At 49.3% G+C, this 18898-nt stretch overlaps 1 protein-coding gene across 1 annotated transcript in view; it reads left to right on the top strand.

The window, feature by feature from the left end:
* LOC147670605 (proteasome subunit beta type-9-like) overlaps positions 1-18246 on the top strand; it is a 61248-nt gene extending 43002 nt beyond the window's left edge. The window contains exon 6 of the mRNA XM_086948136.1: positions 17559-18246. Coding sequence (XP_086804262.1) covers positions 17559-17686 — 128 coding nt within the window. The 3' untranslated portion in view covers positions 17687-18246. The remainder of the gene's footprint in view (positions 1-17558) is intronic.
* The last annotated feature ends 652 nt before the right edge of the window (positions 18247-18898 follow it).

The following is an 18898-nucleotide window of genomic DNA, read 5'->3' as shown; positions in this document are numbered from 1 at the left end:
AAATCTCATACTTGCAACATTTCTGGGCCTTCGGTCCAAACGCGCTGCGTAGCTAGGCCATAAGTCGGGGTTGGCACGACGGATTTCCTGAAAAGCAAATGCAATCAAGATTAGAGTGTCCCAGCAGTGCTCCCAGACCACGAAACTCACCCACAAACACCAGGAAGCCCCCCAAACAGGCCCCCGAAAACGCTACATAGAGCAAAATGTCAGAAATAGCCCAAAAAAAAATCGGCCTGGATTCTGTCCCAACCACTTCTACCCGGTATTAGACCTTCCCAGGAATGCCCCAAGACCCGCCAACCCACCCGCCAAGAAGCATAACACCCCCAAACAGGCCAAAAGCAAAATCTCATACTTGCAATATTTCTGGGCCTTCGGTCCAAACGCGCTGCGTAGCTAGGCCATAAGTCGGGGTTGGCACGACGGATTTCCTGAAAAGCAAATGCAATCAAGATTAGAGTGTCCCAGCAATGCTCTCAGACCACGAAACGCACCCACAAACAGACGGAACCCCCCCTAAGAGCACCTCAAAGGCAAGCAAGTCATCAAAAACACAAAAAATTTTTTCCGCCTCGGATTTGGCACAAACCACTTTTAGTGCTTCCCAGCAATGGCCCCAGACCCGTCAACTCACCTGCAAAGAGGTAGAACAACACCCCCACAAGTGCTGAGTCTTTCTTCATTGGGCGTAAACCAGCCCTCTGCTTTGATGGAAATAGGAGTCTGGAGGAGGAGGATAGAGGAGCATGTTCTTCTGAACTTGTGAACCTGAGGAATGCAGACTGCGGCACCTTCAAATAAATTAGCAAACAAGTGAAGACAGTTCTGCTGATGGGCTTGTTTTTGTGATTATCTGATTAAAGTTTGAATTATATTAACTGTGCACAACAAAGAAAGACAGACACACAGGAATAAAAGTGAATAAGGATGAAAAAGAAAGTTATTGATTCGTTGTCTCATTTTCAGGGCTCGAAGTCGGTATCACGGTCCAGGAATAAGAATAAGGCTTCGTCATCATACTCTGCGAATTCAGCCTGGGTGAGGTCAGTGCCACCTGACAGAGTAGAAATTCCCTCATCTATGGTGCTGGCCACCTCCTCTTCATCCGGCACGCTCTCTCGTACTCTTATATCTGGTGGTATGAGGTGCTGATTCATCTTGATCATTGTTAACCTCTCCACATTTTTGGGCGAGAGGCGGCTCCGTTTGGGAGTTACAATCCCACCAGCCGCACTGAAAACCCGTTCAGAAGACACACTTGCGAGTGGGCAAGACAAGTAGTTTAAAGCCAGGTTGGTGAGCTGTGGCCACAATTCTTTTTTCCCATGCCAATACGCCAATGGGTCAGAATTAACATAGACCTCTGTGGAGTCATTCAGATAGTCCTTCACCATCGACTCAAGGTCCTCCTCCAAGGTTCCTCCACTTTGCGTAGCTCTTGCTGTGCCTCTGACCTTTTGAGAACCAAACCCACGCAGAGCTAGCCAATCCTCTTCAGCCTCCAATGTTTCTGTTGTCTTTCGTGCAGATGATCCGGTTGCCGGTGTCTTTAACGGCTGAGAGGTCACTTGTGCCACAGCCACAGGTGCAGAAGTGGATTGTTTTGACTGGGGATGGCCTGCTGATGTACTGCCATTTCCTTCAATTTCCAGCCGTTCTGTTTCAAACTTCTTGGCTGACAAGGCTAGCCAACGTTTGTACTTTGTAACATCTTCATCACCAAAAGGAAAGAATGCTCTGCCTGCCAGCGCCTTTTTGTAGCGTGGATCCAGAATAGTAGCACAAATGTAATGCTGTTCTGAGTGGATCTTTTTAAGACGTTCATCACCTTGTAGGAGCTCTAATAATTGCTCAGCCAGAAGCAAAGAGTCTTTCTTTTTGTCATCTTTTCCAAACACAGAACACACCTCCTTCAGTTGGTCCTCCAGCATGTACAACAATGGGATAGCTTTTCCCAAATTAGAGTCCTCCTTGCTGACTGCACGCGTGAAGACCTCAAAAGGACGAAGCATGCGTGTTAGGCTTTCAACTATGTTCCATTGCGGCCCACCCATCCTCAGCTCCTCTATACCCTCTTTCAAGAAATATTGATCGAGTTGCGTATACTGCTCATACAGACGCTCAAGCATGTAGAAGGTTGAGTTCCAACGTGTTACCACCTCCTGGATGAGTGCTTTCACTGGCATTTGACATTGATATAGCATGCTCCTCAGCTGCTTGCGGGCCTTAAAAGAATGCCTGAAATGCTTGCAAATTTTTCGGCAGTTCTCCAATACACTGTACGCTGCACTGCGTTTATTACCCAAGAATTTTTGGACAACCAGGTTTATACAGTGCGCCAAACACGGCACTCTGAAATAGTAACCGTCCCTCATGGCCTTAACTATATTGGAGCCATTGTCCGTGGAAACATAACCAACCTTGCGTTTTAGTGGGGACAGACAGTTAAGGACCTTTGTGTTAAAGACATCCAAAATGTTTTCTGCTGTGTGACGTTTCTCCAAACCAAACATGGCTAGTGTTGCATGTTTCTGAGCACCTTTAAAAACAATGTTAGTGTCAACACCTGAGTTTAGCTTTGCTTTAGCCCCTGAAAAAGAGACCCAGTGTGCAGTGATGCACATGTAATCAGCGCCTGCGCCACTGGTCCACATGTCTGTTGTCAGATGTATAGTGTGAACAGCACTCTTCTGCAAAGCTGCCCCAATCACCTTCAGAACATCTTCATGTAGTGCTGGAACCGCAACTCGGGCAAAATAGAACCGGCTAGGAACCTTCCATTTAGGGCAGAGCGCTGTCACTAATTCTAGAAAACCAACCCCTTCTACAAAAGAAAAAGGGAGAAGGTCCAGAGCTAGCATTTTAGCCAGCTTAGTGTTATACAGACGGGTCATTGGGTGGTTGCGTTCATATTGCGCTTCTGTAAACAACATCTTTTTAATGTTGCCCTGGACCAATGATTTACGGGATGATGATGATCTCTTCGACCCAGTTACGCTCGCTGATGAACTTTTCCGCATTGATGTCTCACTCTCTCCCACACTCTTAGTGTGGCTCCCATGGGGTGTGCTGCTGACATGGGAACTGGGTGTAAGTGAAGTGTTTGAATCGTCTTCTTCTACCTCCTCGTCATCAGCAGATGACAAATCAACGTTTTCATTACGTGCAATTCCGGCTTTCTTGACCGCCTCTAGGTGCGGAAACCATTCGACAGCGTGCCTTCTCTCAAGATGACCTCTCTGGCCTCCGGTACCATAGTTAGAACCAAGCTTACCACGACTAAATCGAAGCTTACAAAGGCTACAAATGGCTACGTTTTCCTTTTTTGGGCAAACACTAAAGAAGTCCCAAACTGGAGACTTGAAATGTCTTCGGGGGCCGGAGGAGGCGGCGATACTGGTGGTGGTGGTCCTGCTGCTAATGACAGATGAAGTGGAGGATGTGGATTGCCGAACTTCAGTACGTTTTGCACTTTCACCACCACGAATTGAGGTCGAGGACGAGGTGGGTACCTTCTTGCGAAGAAATATGGAAGCGGTAGGTTTTGGTGTACTACTTAACTCCAAATCTAATGATTCCATTTCCATTGCCTCCTCGCCGACATCATCATCACGCTCAGCAGCTTCTCGGGATAGGGTCAAAATGTCTCTTTGCTGCATGCCCGGTGGGGCTGCAGTGACCTTTGTGATGACTGGCTCGTCGTCATCGTGAGAGGCTTCATCACCAGCAGTATCTGTCACTTCTTGTTGAGCCTCATCACACTCCATAGGTTTGAGTTTTTGGACGACCTTCCTTTTACGCTTAGGTTCCGGTGTCAGATCATGGTGTGCCTCACTGTCAGACCGCAGTTGTGGTTCCCAAGCTGGATCTGTATCATCAGAAGGAGGTGGGCTTGAAGAAGATGTAGACACCCCCCTTGATCTTTTCCTTGCTAGGGATGTGGAAGACAATGAATGATCATCAGGAGGAGTGGCTTCCAATGATACCTCGGCTTCATTGTCGATTTCCTGATGTGCCCCTACTTCGGGAGGAACAACTATTGTGGGCACTTGTGAACCTCCATGCACCTTTGCTTGCGCATCTCCTTTTGCTGCCTCTCCTTCCACATGTACTTGGGCGTGTACTTGCACATGGTGTTGTTGTTGCGGCTGTGTTGATTCAGGGACATTGCTGCTACTTTCTTGCGATGAGCCAACATCACTGGTCGATGGTGATTGGAGAAGTACACTGACTGCCTCTGAAACACTCAAGGGCTTTGACTTAAGTTGGCGTGGTGGTGGAGGCACTGAACCCAATGGAGCAGGGGTGCTGCTCCCAGCTTGGTCCCCAGCAGAACCTGCTGCAGCAGGCGTACTTTTTTTTTTTGCTCCCAAAAAACGTGGCGGGTGGCACACCAGCCTCCTTGGTACCTTGCTTCTTCTGCTCCTTACTAGCAACTTTCTTGCTAGAGGAGCTACGGAGAACTTTCTTTGGGGGCGGGGCCATCTTCTTCAGAGCAGGTCAGAGAGCAGGCCGCAGTTGCACGAATTGTAGAGTTGTCTGAGGCCAGACGTGACGTCGCGTGACGTTATGCTGCACACACACACCGCTGCAGGACTTCTTCCTGGCACTGGTGGTTCTCTTGAGTCTTGTGCACCTAAAAAAAATGGAAGACAGAGGAACATCAGTTCAGTTATAGAGCACAAAAAAAAAATCGAAAAACACTGCAAAATCAGCACAATCCCAATCCATCCATGCTCTCCATAATGTTTAAATTCAAGACAACCCACAGAAAGACTAGGCCCATGCAAGACTCACTAGTACCCCTGGGCATAAATAAAGGTTGAAAAGTAGGCAAAATGGTTGGAGGCCTAACAACAAAGCCTGCATTCAAAATGGCCACTTGCCTGCCAGCACATGGCCAGTGCCTGTAGCTGCACTCAAAATGGCCACCAGCCACATGGCATGTCCCTCCCCATGAACACCCCCAAAAATCGAAAAACACTGCAAAATCAGCACAATCCCATTCCATCCATGGCCTCCATGATGTTTAAATTCAAGACAGCCCACAGAAAGACTAGGCCCATGCTAGACTCAAATACCCCTGGTGAAAAGGCCACAAGTACAGGCCCAAAAATCGAAAAACACTGCAAAATCAGCACAATCCCATTCCATCCATGGCCTCCATGATGTTTAAATTCAAGACAGCCCACAGAAAGACTAGGCCCATGCTAGACTCAAATACCCCTGGTGAAAAGGCCACAAGTACAGGCCCAAAAATCGAAAAACACTGCAAAATCAGCACAATCCCATTCAATCCATGGCCTCCATGATGTTTAAATTCAAGACAACCCACAGAAATACTAGGCCCATGCAAGACTCACTACCCCTGGGCATAAATAAAGGTTGAAAAGTAGGCAAAATGGTTGGAGGCCTAACAACAAAGCCTGCATTCAAAATGGCCACTTGCCTGCCAGCACATGGCCAGTGCCTGTAGCTGCACTCAAAATGGCCACCAGCCACATGGCATGTCCCTCCCCATGAACACACCCAAAAATCGAAAAACACTGCAAAATCAGCACAATCCCATTCCATCCATGGCCTCCATGATGTTTAAATTCAAGACAGCCCACAGAAAGACTAGGCCCATGCTAGACTCAAATACCCCTGGTGAAAAGGCCACAAGTACAGGCCCAAAAATCGAAAAACACTGCAAAATCAGCACAATCCCATTCCATCCATGGCCTCCATGATGTTTAAATTCAAGACAGCCCACAGAAAGACTAGGCCCATGCTAGACTCAAATACCCCTGGTGAAAAGGCCACAAGTACAGGCCCAAAAATCGAAAAACACTGCAAAATCAGCACAATCCCATTCAATCCATGGCCTCCATGATGTTTAAATTCAAGACAACCCACAGAAATACTAGGCCCATGCAAGACTCACTACCCCTGGGCATAAATAAAGGTTGAAAAGTAGGCAAAATGGTTGGAGGCCTAACAACAAAGCCTGCATTCAAAATGGCCACTTGCCTGCCAGCACATGGCCAGTGCCTGTACCTGCACTCAAAATGGCCACCAGCCACATGGCATGTCCCTCCCCATGAACACCCCCAAAAATCGAAAAACACTGCAAAATCAGCACAATCCCATTCCATCCATGGCCTCCATGATGTTTAAATTCAAGACAGCCCACAGAAAGACTAGGCCCATGCTAGACTCAAATACCCCTGGTGAAAAGGCCACAAGTACAGGCCCAAAAATCGAAAAACACTGCAAAATCAGCACAATCCCATTCCATCCATGGCCTCCATGATGTTTAAATTCAAGACAGCCCACAGAAAGACTAGGCCCATGCACCACTCACTACCCCTGGTCAAGGCCCCAACAACAGGTCAAAAATCGAAAAACACAAAATTTTACAACAAAAAAAAAATCGAAAAACACAGAAAAATCAGCACAATCCCAATTCATCTATGGCCTCCATGATGTTTAAGTTCAAGACAACCCACAGAAAGAATCAGTCCACCCACCACTGGGCAAAAGGCCCCAAAACAGCCCAAAAATCGAAAATCCCAAAATTTTAGTTGCAGCAACTGTAATGCCCCAAACAAACTTACTTGTAAAATTTCTAATCCAACAGTGATCCAAAGAAAGTCAAAAAGGCCTCAAATCCAAAGATCCAGCAGCATCCACAAAAAGTAATCCTTCCAGGTCCACATCCAAATGAAAAGTGACCAGGAGATGGACAAAGCACTGGGAGGAGCCTGCTGAACAGGAACAGGAAGTTGAAGACTATGGGGCACTTCCTTCCTCCCACCCCCCTGCCCCCCTCCCCAAAATGGACTCCTCGCTAAAAAAGTGCAGGCAAATGTCAAACTAAGGAGTTATTCACATAAAAATCATCATTTCTAGAAGGTTTATGCTGCTTGCTGGTGGATTTCTTGCGCAGAATTGCAAATTTATATTTTCGCTCGCCGCATCTCAAATCTCGCAATTGCGAAGTACCGCGAGACGTGATCTCGCCGTACTCGCGTTGACAAGCTATCGCTGGCAAGCCGCGATGACGTAATCGCGCTCGCCAATTCCCGCGGGATCACACAGCAAGATCCAAAATGGCGCAGCACTCGCAAACTATCGAAAAAAACAACTCGGCAAACGATGATAAACGCCGCGCGCCGCAAAAATTGTATCACCAACGCCGCGCGCCGCCAAAAAAATCCGCTGCGTGCGAATTTGCGGATTTTGCGGGAAATCCGCAAATCTCGCGGATTGCGGATTTCCCGAAAATCCGCAAAATCCGCGAGCGGAACGGATTTTCCGCCCACGCTTAGGTCATAGGGAAGGGTCAGTGTGGTCCATTTTAAACGGGGAGATTTGCCGCCCCAAAAAAGTCTGCGCAGCTCCGTGCGGAGTGTCTTGAAAAAGAAAGCACCAGCGTAGTAGGGAATATTAAGGAAAAGGTACAGGAAACGGGGCAATATCACCATTTTTATGAGGGAGGCCCTGCCAGCCATGGAGAGAGGCAACGTGACCCATCTATCAACGGAGGCAGTCAACTTGGTCATGGCTACTCCATAATTGGAGCGGAGTGTCTCGTCCTTATCTCGAGCAATCCGGATACCCAGGTATCGAAGATCATCTCGACACCATTCCAATGGGTAATCTAGTGGGAAGTCACTTACCGCATCCGTAAGGGGAAAAAATTGCGATTTAGACCAGTTAATGTGAACACCTGACATTCCTCCAAAAAGGACGAACTCACGCAGCAGGGGATTCAGGTGCAGTTCCGGGAATTTTACGTACAGTGTGATGTCATCCGCATAGAGGGACACATCGATTTGCCGCTGCAGGCATTGTACTGCTCCCGCACGGTGTAATTGGCGCAGGCGGCATGCTAGTGGCTCGACCGCAATAGCGAATAATAGAGGTGATAGCGAGCATCCCTGGCGGGTACCCCTCGTAAGGTTGATGGGTGGTGACAGTTTACCATTTATCAGTACTCTTGCCGTGGGATCCGTGTAGAGGAGGCGTACCCAGGCCAAGAACAGTTTAGGGAAGCCCATGCTGGCTAGGACCGAGAAAAGGTAGGGCCATTCGACTGAGTCGAACGCCTTGGTAGCGTCCAGGAATACCGCCGCCACCGGGACATCAGGATGAACCGTGCGAAGCAGGGAGAAAAGGGTGCGGAGATTGTGGGATGTAGACCTACCCGCCACGAAGCCAGATTGGTCGGGTAGGACAATTCTGGTCATGAGCAGCGAGAGTCGCGTGGCTAGTATCTTGGCAAGGATCTTTACATCGCAGTTCAGAAGGGAGAGTGGGCGGTAAGAGTCACAAGAGGTGCGTTCCTTACCTGGCTTCAGGAGAGAGGTGATAACCACCTCACGCATGGAGCGGGGCAGTATCCCATCAGCTAATGATTCGGTGAAGACTTCGCTAAGCACGGGCGCCATGATATCTATATAAGTTTTGTAGAACTCGGCTGGGATGCCATCGAGTCCCGGGGCCTTCCCGTTTTTGAGGGACATAATGGCCTCGCGAACTTCGTCAAGTTCGAAAGGCGCCGCAAGGAACTCCCTATCGCCATCGCTAAGCCAGCAGAGCGCCACTTCGTTCAAATAGTCAGTGTATGAAGCGTCCGTCTCCGCCTTGGATGTGTATAGTGCCGAGTAGTGGGTCGTGAAGGTAGTGAGTATCGTATCCGATTCTCTAGTGATAGCACCAGTCTCGTCAGTGAGCTCCAATATGATGTTATGTTCTCGTGGTGTACGCGTGAGTGTTGCCAGCACTTTCCCAGGCCTATCCCCTTCGCAGTATCTTCTAGCCACCCAGTGTTTGCCTCGGTATTTCGCCTCTCTGGCAGCTTCCTCCTCATATTTGGATAGTGTGTCTCTGAAGGCTACCTGTAGGTGTGGGTCATTACTCGCCGCCATTTGGATTTCTAGCGTCCGCAGCTCCCCCTCTAGTGTGGTGATGGTGCGCAGAATATCTTGTAGGACCCCATGGCTTTTGGAAATGCAGAACCCCCTTATAGTGACCTTGAAAGCTTCCCATATGTGTTCCACTGATTCTACTGAGCCTTTGTTCCTAGGGAAGAACTCTCTGATCTCGTCGCCTAGCTCTGTACGAAAGAGCTCGTCAAGGAGCATATCGGGGCCTAGCCTCCACTGTGGTCGCGGACTATCCCACCCGGGAGTCCGGAACTGCAGTCTAACGGGGCTGTGATCTGAAAAGGTTCTGGGCAAGTGGTCAACTCCCATTAACTCCTTAGTGATGTCTCGGGTTACCAAGAAGTAATCCAGGCGCGCCCATGTCCCGGTGTGAGGCGTAAAGTGTGTGCCCTCCCGTCCGAGGGGATGTAGTTGTCTCCAGGCATCGAACAAACCACCCTCCTCCATCACTCCCTCCAAAACCTCTCTGGCCCGGGGTTTGTAGGAGCCAACACCATCCGCCCTGTCAAGGGGGGGCGCCAGCGCCAGATTAAAGTCCCCACCCCAAATGACATGTCGTGCTCCAACGGAAACAATTCTACCCCACAGTGTGGAAAAAAAAACAGGTGAGTCAATATTCGGTGCATACATTGATACAAATAGATAGGTGTCATGTCCCACCCTGCCCCACAGCAATACATACCGCCCCTCCCTGTCAACCTCCTCTCCGAGGCGGTGGAACGGCACGCCACGGGCAACAAGAATCGCTACACCCCTAGCATATGATGAATAGGAGGAGAATGCGCGGGTGCCTGCCCACTTCAGTCCAAATGGGGTGTCACTACGTATGGGCATGTGTGTCTCTTGCAGCAAGGCAACTTGTATATGATGTCTATTTAAATATGCAATAACATTCCTGCATTTCCTAGCATCGTTCAGCCCCCGAATATTCCATGAAAGGCACGTCAGCCGCGCAGCCGTGTTAACAGCAGCCATAGATACAGCGATAGTAAAACGAAGGTGCCCAAGAGGGCCAAATCATGACTCCACATTCGCCTCCGAAGGGCCAGTTCACACACCAGGCTAGTAAACATATATACAGTCTATGCAATGGAAACCTCTTGAAATCAACCCTCCCCCCACCCACCCCAGCATCCCAAACATGCCAGCAGCCATGAGTCCCCCTAAAACGAAACCCTCCCTTATCCCTCCCCCCCAACCTCAGAGAGGCAAACATCCAAACAAACATTAAGTCAGTGGGGAACACCCGACAGGGGTACATTTGAGAGTGCGCGCTGCCACTATCCGGCCAGTAGCTCCAATCTGTACCGCCCTTGGTGGAGTCTAGGGCCGAGAGAGTGGTCCTTGGTATACGTTACCACTGGGGTGCAATGTCCAGAAAGGTCGTCACTCGGGTATTTCTCCAGATCGCAAATGATGAGTCGACGCCAGCCAGTGAGTAGGTACGATGCAGTCTGAGTTCCAAGCATGTGGGGGGCATTAGTCTCCGTGGCGCTCCGGAGGTAGGTCATCGTTCTCTAGGTCATCTGCAGGTGCATGGTCGTCCCTGCGCGCCCTTCGGATCGACTTAAGGAAATCCTCGGCCTTCTGTGGGTTGGTAAAAAAGCGTTGTTTGCCCTGGTGGGTAACTCTAAGCTTCGCAGGGTACAATAGGGCATAGTCTATTTGAGCCTCTCGTAGTTTTTTCTTCACTGGGAGGAATTTGCGCCGCTCGTCCTGAACCATCGGCGTGAAGTCAGGATAGATGGAGAATGTGATGCCCTCAAACCTAAGTGATCTCTGCGTCCGGGCAGCCTGGAGGGCCGTGTCCCGATCACGATAATTCAGGAGGCGAGCAATAATAGGTCTCGGTGGCAGGCCAGGTTGGGGCATAGGCGCCAGGGAGCGATGGGCCCTCTCCACGATGAACTGGGACGAAAAAGCCTCCTCTCCGATTGAGCCCTTGAGCAATTTCTCCACATAGAGTTCCATCCGGCCCGTGGCAGTGGACTCCGGCACGTTCGTAATGCGAATGTTGTTTCGGCGGCTTCGTGCTTCCAAGTCCTCCTTCTTTGCCGCAATAATGCGGAGCAGGTTATCCATTCTCGCCAGCTGTATGGCATGGGACGCGGTGGCGTCGGTATTGTCGTAGATTCTTTGTTCCGCCGTTGTGAGGCGTTCTTCATGGCGATCCACTTTATGGACCAGGGCGTCCAGCCGGGCTGTGACACCGTCCACCTTCTCCACCACGGTGGCGAATCCCTGTCGCATCTCCTGTAGCAGGTTGGTGATGTCCGCAGCAGGAGCGATAGGCGGGGCAGGCTGTGGAGGCGGCACGCTGGGTCCCGGGTTCATCTGTGCCGATGTAGTGCCCTTGCGAGAGTTGTCGAAGCTTAGCTTAGGCTGGCGAGTATCAGGTCGTCCCATGGTGGTGACCAGTGGTAAGGGAGAGTTCAAAAACAGAGTAAGGAAGGTTGGAAGAGCAACGCGGGTGAGAAACAGCCAGCCACAGGGCAGAAGGGCCTCAAGCTCAGGAGCGCTGCAATGCCTCACAATATGGCCGGCGCCACCAGTAGCGCTACGTGATTACCAACTGCTTAATGGTAGTGGCCTTCTATCCAGTCTAGGGCGCCCAGGCCGCAGCATCGGGCATCTTCCATGCAGTACCCAGGGAATGTGAAAAAATCAAGTCCCCGGCCGCTTCAACAGGCCGCAGGGTCAAATCCAGGGAAGCAGGTCCCTCCAGACACTACCGGGTGGGACGTGACTCACCAGACGGCGTTTGCAAGCATGGCAGCCAATCTCCCCGAGGGTAGCCTCCAGTGCACCCAGTGCCCAGTGTCGTGCAGTGCGCTGCAGGCGAGCAGAGCGGGAAGCGGCAGGGGGATCATGCAAAATGGGGCAGTCCCGTTCCCCTGCCGATGCACCCGGTGGATAGCGCCACGCAAGCCCGGGCCTGCCACGCTAGTAATGTCAGGTACGGCGATCTGGCAGGGCTGTGGTAGCAGGCGTTTCGTCAGGCGCAGCCCTCCCTCCGTGTCAGCGGTGCGCCGGGTGGGGAGAGACCTTTGGCGAGTTTGCAGCCGTCTCCTACCTGCACCGTCCCCGCCGTCCGCCGTCTCAGTAGGTTTAGGGAGGCGAGGTCTCAGTGCGGCCCGGGCACCTCGTGGCAGTCCCCTGGGTCGCGTAGGCGCAGCAGCCGATCGCCCGCCTCCTGTAGGTCCAGAGCAGGCGCCGGGCAGATTTCAGGAGCCCGTATCTCCGGCTCCGATGGTCGCAGCCACCTCAAACTGGGGTCGAGTGCAGGGAGCACCCCCCGGATGCGGGATCCGGTCTCCTGGGGGCAATGCAGCACCCCGTGGCAAGGGATTAAGGCAGGATTAATGTCCAAGGAGCGGGAGCTGCAGGTCTAGGCAGCCATTCCGCAAGCGCGCCCTCTAGCGCCCCCCAGCCCTACTAGTATCCTTGATTAAAGCCAAAAGTTTTCTGGGCCCGTCTGGTCTGAGCATCAGCCAGAACTGTGACACAATACTGAAGAGGAGCTGCAGAACTGACTTGTATGGAGGCTGAAGGAGGCCAATCCACCTAGCGCATCTCTCCCTTATCTTCTCCGATGCATCCAAGCACAAATCGTGCACTCATTTAGTCATCCCATCCTAGATACTTCCAAACACCTGTGTGCGGATCTTAGAGTTTCCTCTTTTAACCTCCTTATAAGACACTCCTTTATATTGAGTGCTGCCCAGACTACCCACACTCAAGATCGTTCCTGGGCATACCTTCAAGAAATTGAGACCTAGCAGGCAGACAGCTGCTGCCTCCAGCAACCATCTGTCCCCGGCAAGCTGATTGCTCGGAACAGTATTTCTAGTGTAATGTTCTTGCTGCTCACTAAATACATAAACACAAGAAAAAATAACAGAGCTCTGTAATCTGTCCCTTGTCACCACCACATTGGTGTACTTGACCAACATATGTGCCTGCTCACGCACACCCTTCATGCTCGCCACCCCCTCTGTTGCTATCTCTTGCCCTTTCTCTTCCTCTAGCTCTCTGTTTTTAGGTATTACCTGAGAGAGTGGATGTGTTGTCACTTGCAAGACATTTTGTTTACTTACATGGGGCTTAGAGCCCGCACGTTGCTTACCATTGGTTGGCTTCATCATCACTCTCATTTCCTTGTTTCTCTTTGGTCTGTGCATGCGAGGTTCACTTCCTATTTGTGTTTTACTCACTCCTCTGGAGCATGGCCCAAGTACTTCTTCCTTGCCTAGTGTTCTTCCACTGCGCTTTCGGGGCTACATTTTTCTTTTTGTTGCAGCACTCCATAAGAGTGTAAATGTTTCCAGGCTGCCTTTCCCCCACGTCGCCTCCTGTATTGAATCTATCTGCCCTTTCCTGCATTGTTGCTCTTACCCATCATTGTTGCTGGAATCTCCCACGTTGCTGATTATCCCATCATTGTATTCCCTATCCCATTGGCCCCCTATCCCCTTCCATGTTGTCTTGCTTGCCTTGTCCCTCTCGCACTCTCCATCTTTGTGTTGCTTCCCTCTCCCTCATTGTGTGACTTGCCCCGCCCCTCCTGCCCCCTTCTATGTTGTGTTGCCTGCCCCCTCCCTCGATGTATTGCTTGCCCCATCCTTCCGACGTTGTTTTGTGTGGCTTGCCCCACACCTCCTGCCCCCCCCCCCCCCACCCAAAATGCTCTGCTAGGCTGCTGTACAACACGGTGTAGGAAACTGGCTCTGTGTATACTATACCAAAGTAAGGTATAGTGTGCACAGAGTCCAGTGGATCCCCAGAGGCTTAAGTAGATAATACTAAAAGCTCTGTGCCTCATTTATGGAAAACTTTGGATCACTGCATGAAAACAGCAATACAACACTTTTCAGTGCGCCCTCCTTGCAACACCATGGATGCACCGTATTTTCTGTACACTCCATGTTGCAAGGATTTACAGATGTTATTATTCCTGATGCATCTGTAGGCGCAAAAGTGGTGCATTGCTGGAGTGTGTCTGAAAACAAACGCAACTCCACCAACGTGTCCTTTCACATGGGGCAAGCCCCATGAAAAGGGCCTGCGTCAGTCTTACGCCTGCTGTGAGGCAGGCGTCAGGATTTGAGGCAGTGGCGTCCTCGAAGTGTCACAGTGAAATCGCATGGATTTCACTGCAACACTTCTAAGAGCCTTTTGTGGGGAACACCCACCCTGCATACATTTTACCTGACGCAGGTATAATGTAGTGCAGGGTTTTACAAAGTGACCCATATGCCTAGATGTGTCACTTTGTAAATATGGCGCAGAGTGGTGCATATTTTACGCCGCCAGTGTGTCACAAAACGCAGTGTGACGCCCTGGCAGCGCATGGGGCTCATAAATAAGGCCCTCTGTTTGTGGTAGTGTGGCGGAGCAGTCAGGCTTATCAGGCTGTGGTGTTAAGCATTTATTGTACACACACAGGCAAGAAATGATAGCACAGACTCAAAGACCGAACTCAGACCAATTGTTTGTATAAAAGGTTATACTTTGTTGTTTTATTTCTAGAACCAAGTGTAACTCAGATGCAGGGAAGTAACAGTTTCAAAAAGCAGTAATACTTATCAAATGCTGCGAGACCGTAAACAATGCTTTACCTTTAATGAAAGTACTTTTGTATTGAATTGGAAACAATAGACTGTGCAATAGTACAAGTTAGACTTCGGTATGTAAGAGGATAAGAAGTGCAATGCAAGCCTATGGAAGGAAAACAAGGGTATGTGTTAGCAGGTAAGTACTTAACTTACAGTTCCAGTCTCCAGGGGTTTAGATCAACACTGGGCAAGGTTCACTTTCAGGTATGTACTGCACCACCAGCGACAGTGGGACGGCCGGGTGCAGGGGTCCCTGGGCTTAATCTAAATCAATGGAGGCTGGAGGCACCTCGGAGAGGTACAGTTTGCAGGTAAGTACCCGCAGTTTCAGAGCACAAGCCCCAGTGTTTAAGATCAGCATAGGTGGCACAAGGCAGCACCGAAGCTACACCACCAGCGGCACAGGGGCAGCTGGATGCAGGGTGCAAATCATTGTTGGGCGCCCAATGCGTTTCAATGGGGAATCTTGGTCACAGAAAGAGGCTGCAGGCGCAAACCAGGAGGCTGGTTGAAGGTGACCACCGGCTCAGCAGGTAAGTTGGAGAGATAGGGGAGCTTGAGGCAGTGTTGGTTGGGCTTCCAAGGCCAGAGGGCTGAAGATGCAGGGGTGACTTTTTGTGTTGGGTTTCTTTGTTGGGGTCAGGGGGACCCTTCGAGTTAAGGGTGCAGGCGACTTTGTGGGGTCCAGGAGAGCTCAGCCACTGATGGAGATGAGGTCAGGATCACTGGGGAGGTGTCACTGGACAGGTAAGCCACTCAGACTCAGGCCGTGGGTGTAGAGTGCAGAGCGGGTAGGGGTCCCGGATCCAGAGTCCTTGAAGATGGAGGTTTTTCTGGACAGGGCCGCTGTCCTCAGGAGATCTTGGTCTTTATTGAAGAGCGGCACTCTTCCTGGGGTTCTTGGAAGTTCCTGGCCACGGGACAGGCGTCGTATTCTTTGCAGCTCAGGCAGTTGGATACAGGCCAGTAGGGCTGGGGCCAAAGCAGTAGTAGTCTTCTTGCTGGGCTGCACAGCGTCTTCTTCGTCCATCTTCTTAGGTTGCAGGAATCTGAGGATCAATATTTAGGGTTGATCATAAATACTGAATTTAGGGGCGTTACAGGTACTGGCAGCAGGCAGCCAATGGGCTACTTGCCTTTAGGGTGGGTACACCCTTCGAATGTCCCCTAACCTGATTGGGTAGGATCCTTCCATCCAAGATGAAGGATTTTCTAAGGAGGGGTTCCCCTCGGTCCAGGGCTCCTTACAGGTGGTCCTGTCAGAGAGGGGACACACCTCTCCTGATGACTAATTTCCCACCTACCTTGCTGCCAAAAGTGGGGCTTGGTCATGGGGACGGGCAGCTCATCTGGCTGGAGAGGCCCTGGTCAGCATATTGAAGGGCTGGAAGCGTTTGAGGCTCACCACTCTAATTGCTGTTCCTGCTAGGGGGTAGGTGATAGCATCTCCACCAAGGCAGACCCACAAGAGCACAAGGGCTCTCACCTCAGGGGTCAGAAAAATATCTGTGTGTGGCAGGCTGGTGCAGACCAGTTAGCTAGACACAAGGGAGTTGGCCGTATTTCAAGGGGCATCTCTAAGATGTCCTCTGAGTGCATTTTTCAATACATTCAACACTGGCATCAGTGTGGGTTTATTGAGGTGAGAAGTTTGCTACCAAACGTCCCAGCTTTCAGTAAAGCCATCATGGAGCTGTGGAGTTCGTAATGACAAACTCCCAGACCATGTACTCAATATGGCTTCAATGCTCTTATAATGTCTGTGAATGACACAGACCCTGTAGGGGCATATTGCTTGCACAGCTGTGCCCTCACCTGTGGTATAGTGCACCCTGCCTTAGTACTGTGAGGCCTGCTAAAGGGGTGACTTACCTATGCCACAGGCAGTGGTTGTGGGTAGGCACACAGGGATGTGTGCCATGTCAACTGTTTGATTTTATCTGCACTAAAACACGGAGCCCTCGATGGCAGTGTTTGTGTGATAAGGTGAGGGGTCTCTGAGAGTGTCACAATCCATGCTTCAGCCCTCAGGGGCCCTCTCAGGTCACAAGGCCCTTGGTACCAATGGCCCCTTTTACAAGGGACTTATTTGTGGGCCAGTGGTGTGCCAATTGTGAATATAAAGTTACAGTTTGGAGAAATAACACAGGGCTTGGGAACCTGATTTGCAGGGACTCAGGACACACTCAAGCAAAGTGCACCAGATATCAGGCAAAAAGTGGGGGTAACCATGCAAAACGTGGCACTTTCCTAAACATGGCTAAAAGGCATTGAAAAGCCAATAGCTCTTGCATAGGCCTATTAGCTTAGTTAATGCTTGTTATCTGTCCCATCTCCTACTTACCTCCAGCCTTCTTATTGCTCTCATTCTCTTCTATCTTGCTCAATCTCTGTTGCTTTGTCTTGCAAACTTATATCTTTTTTTTCTTTATTTGTCTCTATCACATTCTCTGTTGTGTTTTGTCTCTTTTTGCCTCTATCTCACTTCCCTTCCATGGTAGATGAATTATTTTCCACATATGTAAAGCGCGAACAATCACCCGTAAGGGTCTCTAGGCGCTGGGGGCCGTCAGGAAAATTAAGCAAGCTATTGCCCAGAGTCACATGGTGCTGGGCTACTCTGCCGCCGACGCCGGGGATCGAACCGTGATCTCCAGATTCCAGCATCAGTCACCCTGGCCGCGGCGCCACACCTCTCCCTGCAATGAAGTAGTTTGCTCCGGCCTGCGGGGTGCACTGCAGAGCCTACTGAACCCCCACTGCTAATTTACAAAGCCCCAGGTGTCCAATCACTTCATGAATGCCTCTTCCTATACACTCTTTACCAGTGGGACTCGCTCTGTAGCAGCATAAGCTTCAAGCACGGTCAGTGTTGCCGTCAAACCAGCAGACATGTCCTAAAATTCCAACCATAGACGTTTTTTACTCAACAGCCACAAGCCTCTCTGAATTGCTGATGGCCCTCTCTGGGAAGTGCTAACACGTGTCCTCTCTGGTTTCTCCACAGCTGTAGCGCTGGCGATGGCACGTGATGGCTCCAGCGGAGGCGTGATCTACATGGTTACTATCACCAAGGCAGGAAGTGAACACAAGATCATTGCTGGTGCTGACCTGCCACAGTTCTATGATGAGTGATATTCAACCCGGAAGTAGATGCAGTTTACCCAGAAACATTACAGAAGAGAAGCATTTTTAATAAACATTCCATTGAATGGAGCACATGAGGAGTCCTTGTATTAGTTGTTCCTTTTTTAGTTTCATAAATTGTTATCGTATTAAGAATTAACAGTACAGTACATAAAACATAACTATAATGGCAATCAAATAAAAGACAAGCATCATAAAAACAAGAACATTTAGGGAGTTTTACCCCTCTTTCTTTAGGTCATTTCAATTTATACAGAAAATTTGTAGGCTGTCTATTTTGCTGTAAAAATTAGATAACAAAATATTGATCTAAAGGAAAGACTTCAGTAAATTAACAGGTAACATTGAAAGAAAATATGAAATGATTGGTGAAATCATAATTTTAATAGAATCCAATCTACCCCACCAAGATAGGTAGAAGGAGACTCCTTTGTTTTCAAGAATTTTTTTAAATTATATTTTAAAGTCGGATTAACTGACCTGGAGAACCAGGCTTCTAAATATTTCATTTTTCCTTAAACCAAATAAAGCATCATTTTTTAAAGGTCTTTGAAACAAAATTTTCAACGGGAGAAGCTCTAAATTTGTTTGAATTAAGTTTATAACAATAAACATAAGGAAGGGTTTCAACTGCCACATAAAAATCTATTAAAGAATGCTCAGGACTGTTCCTGTAAAGCTGGAAACCCTTCAATATATGAATTTTGCCAGATTCTAGCTAGAAAAGGTTTAAGAGATAAAATATAGAGTGGAGGAACCAAAGGACAGCCTTGCCTAGTGCCTCTTTCAGTGTAGAAATTAGATGAAATAAAACTATTAATAAAAATAGAGGCACGAGGGGCTTTATATAATAAAGCATCAATATTTAAAAGATTAAGGCCTAAACCATGCCAATTCAAGGCATTTATCATAATATCCTGGTGGAGACGGGTTCAAGAACGCTGCTACAGGACACTTCAACAGATTTGCTTTTCAGATAAAACTTAGGAAAACTCTAGCATTGTCTGAGGCAATCCTTCCATTTAGACAAACCCCACATGTACTGGTTTAAGGAGATCAGGAACAAAACTCTCTGGTCGACTGGCTAATATTTTAGCAAATAGTTTGCAATCCTTATTCATTAATGGTATTAGATGGTAGTTTTCACAATCAGAAGTGTCTTTTCCTTGTTTATAAATGAGGCATGCTGTAGCTTGCAAA

The sequence above is a fragment of the Lissotriton vulgaris genome, unplaced genomic scaffold, assembly GCF_964263255.1.
Source record: "Lissotriton vulgaris unplaced genomic scaffold, aLisVul1.2 SCAFFOLD_1178, whole genome shotgun sequence".
NCBI lineage: Eukaryota > Metazoa > Chordata > Amphibia > Caudata > Salamandridae > Lissotriton > Lissotriton vulgaris.
Note: the sequence above shows the minus strand (reverse complement) of the source record. Positions and strands in the feature narration are given on the sequence as shown.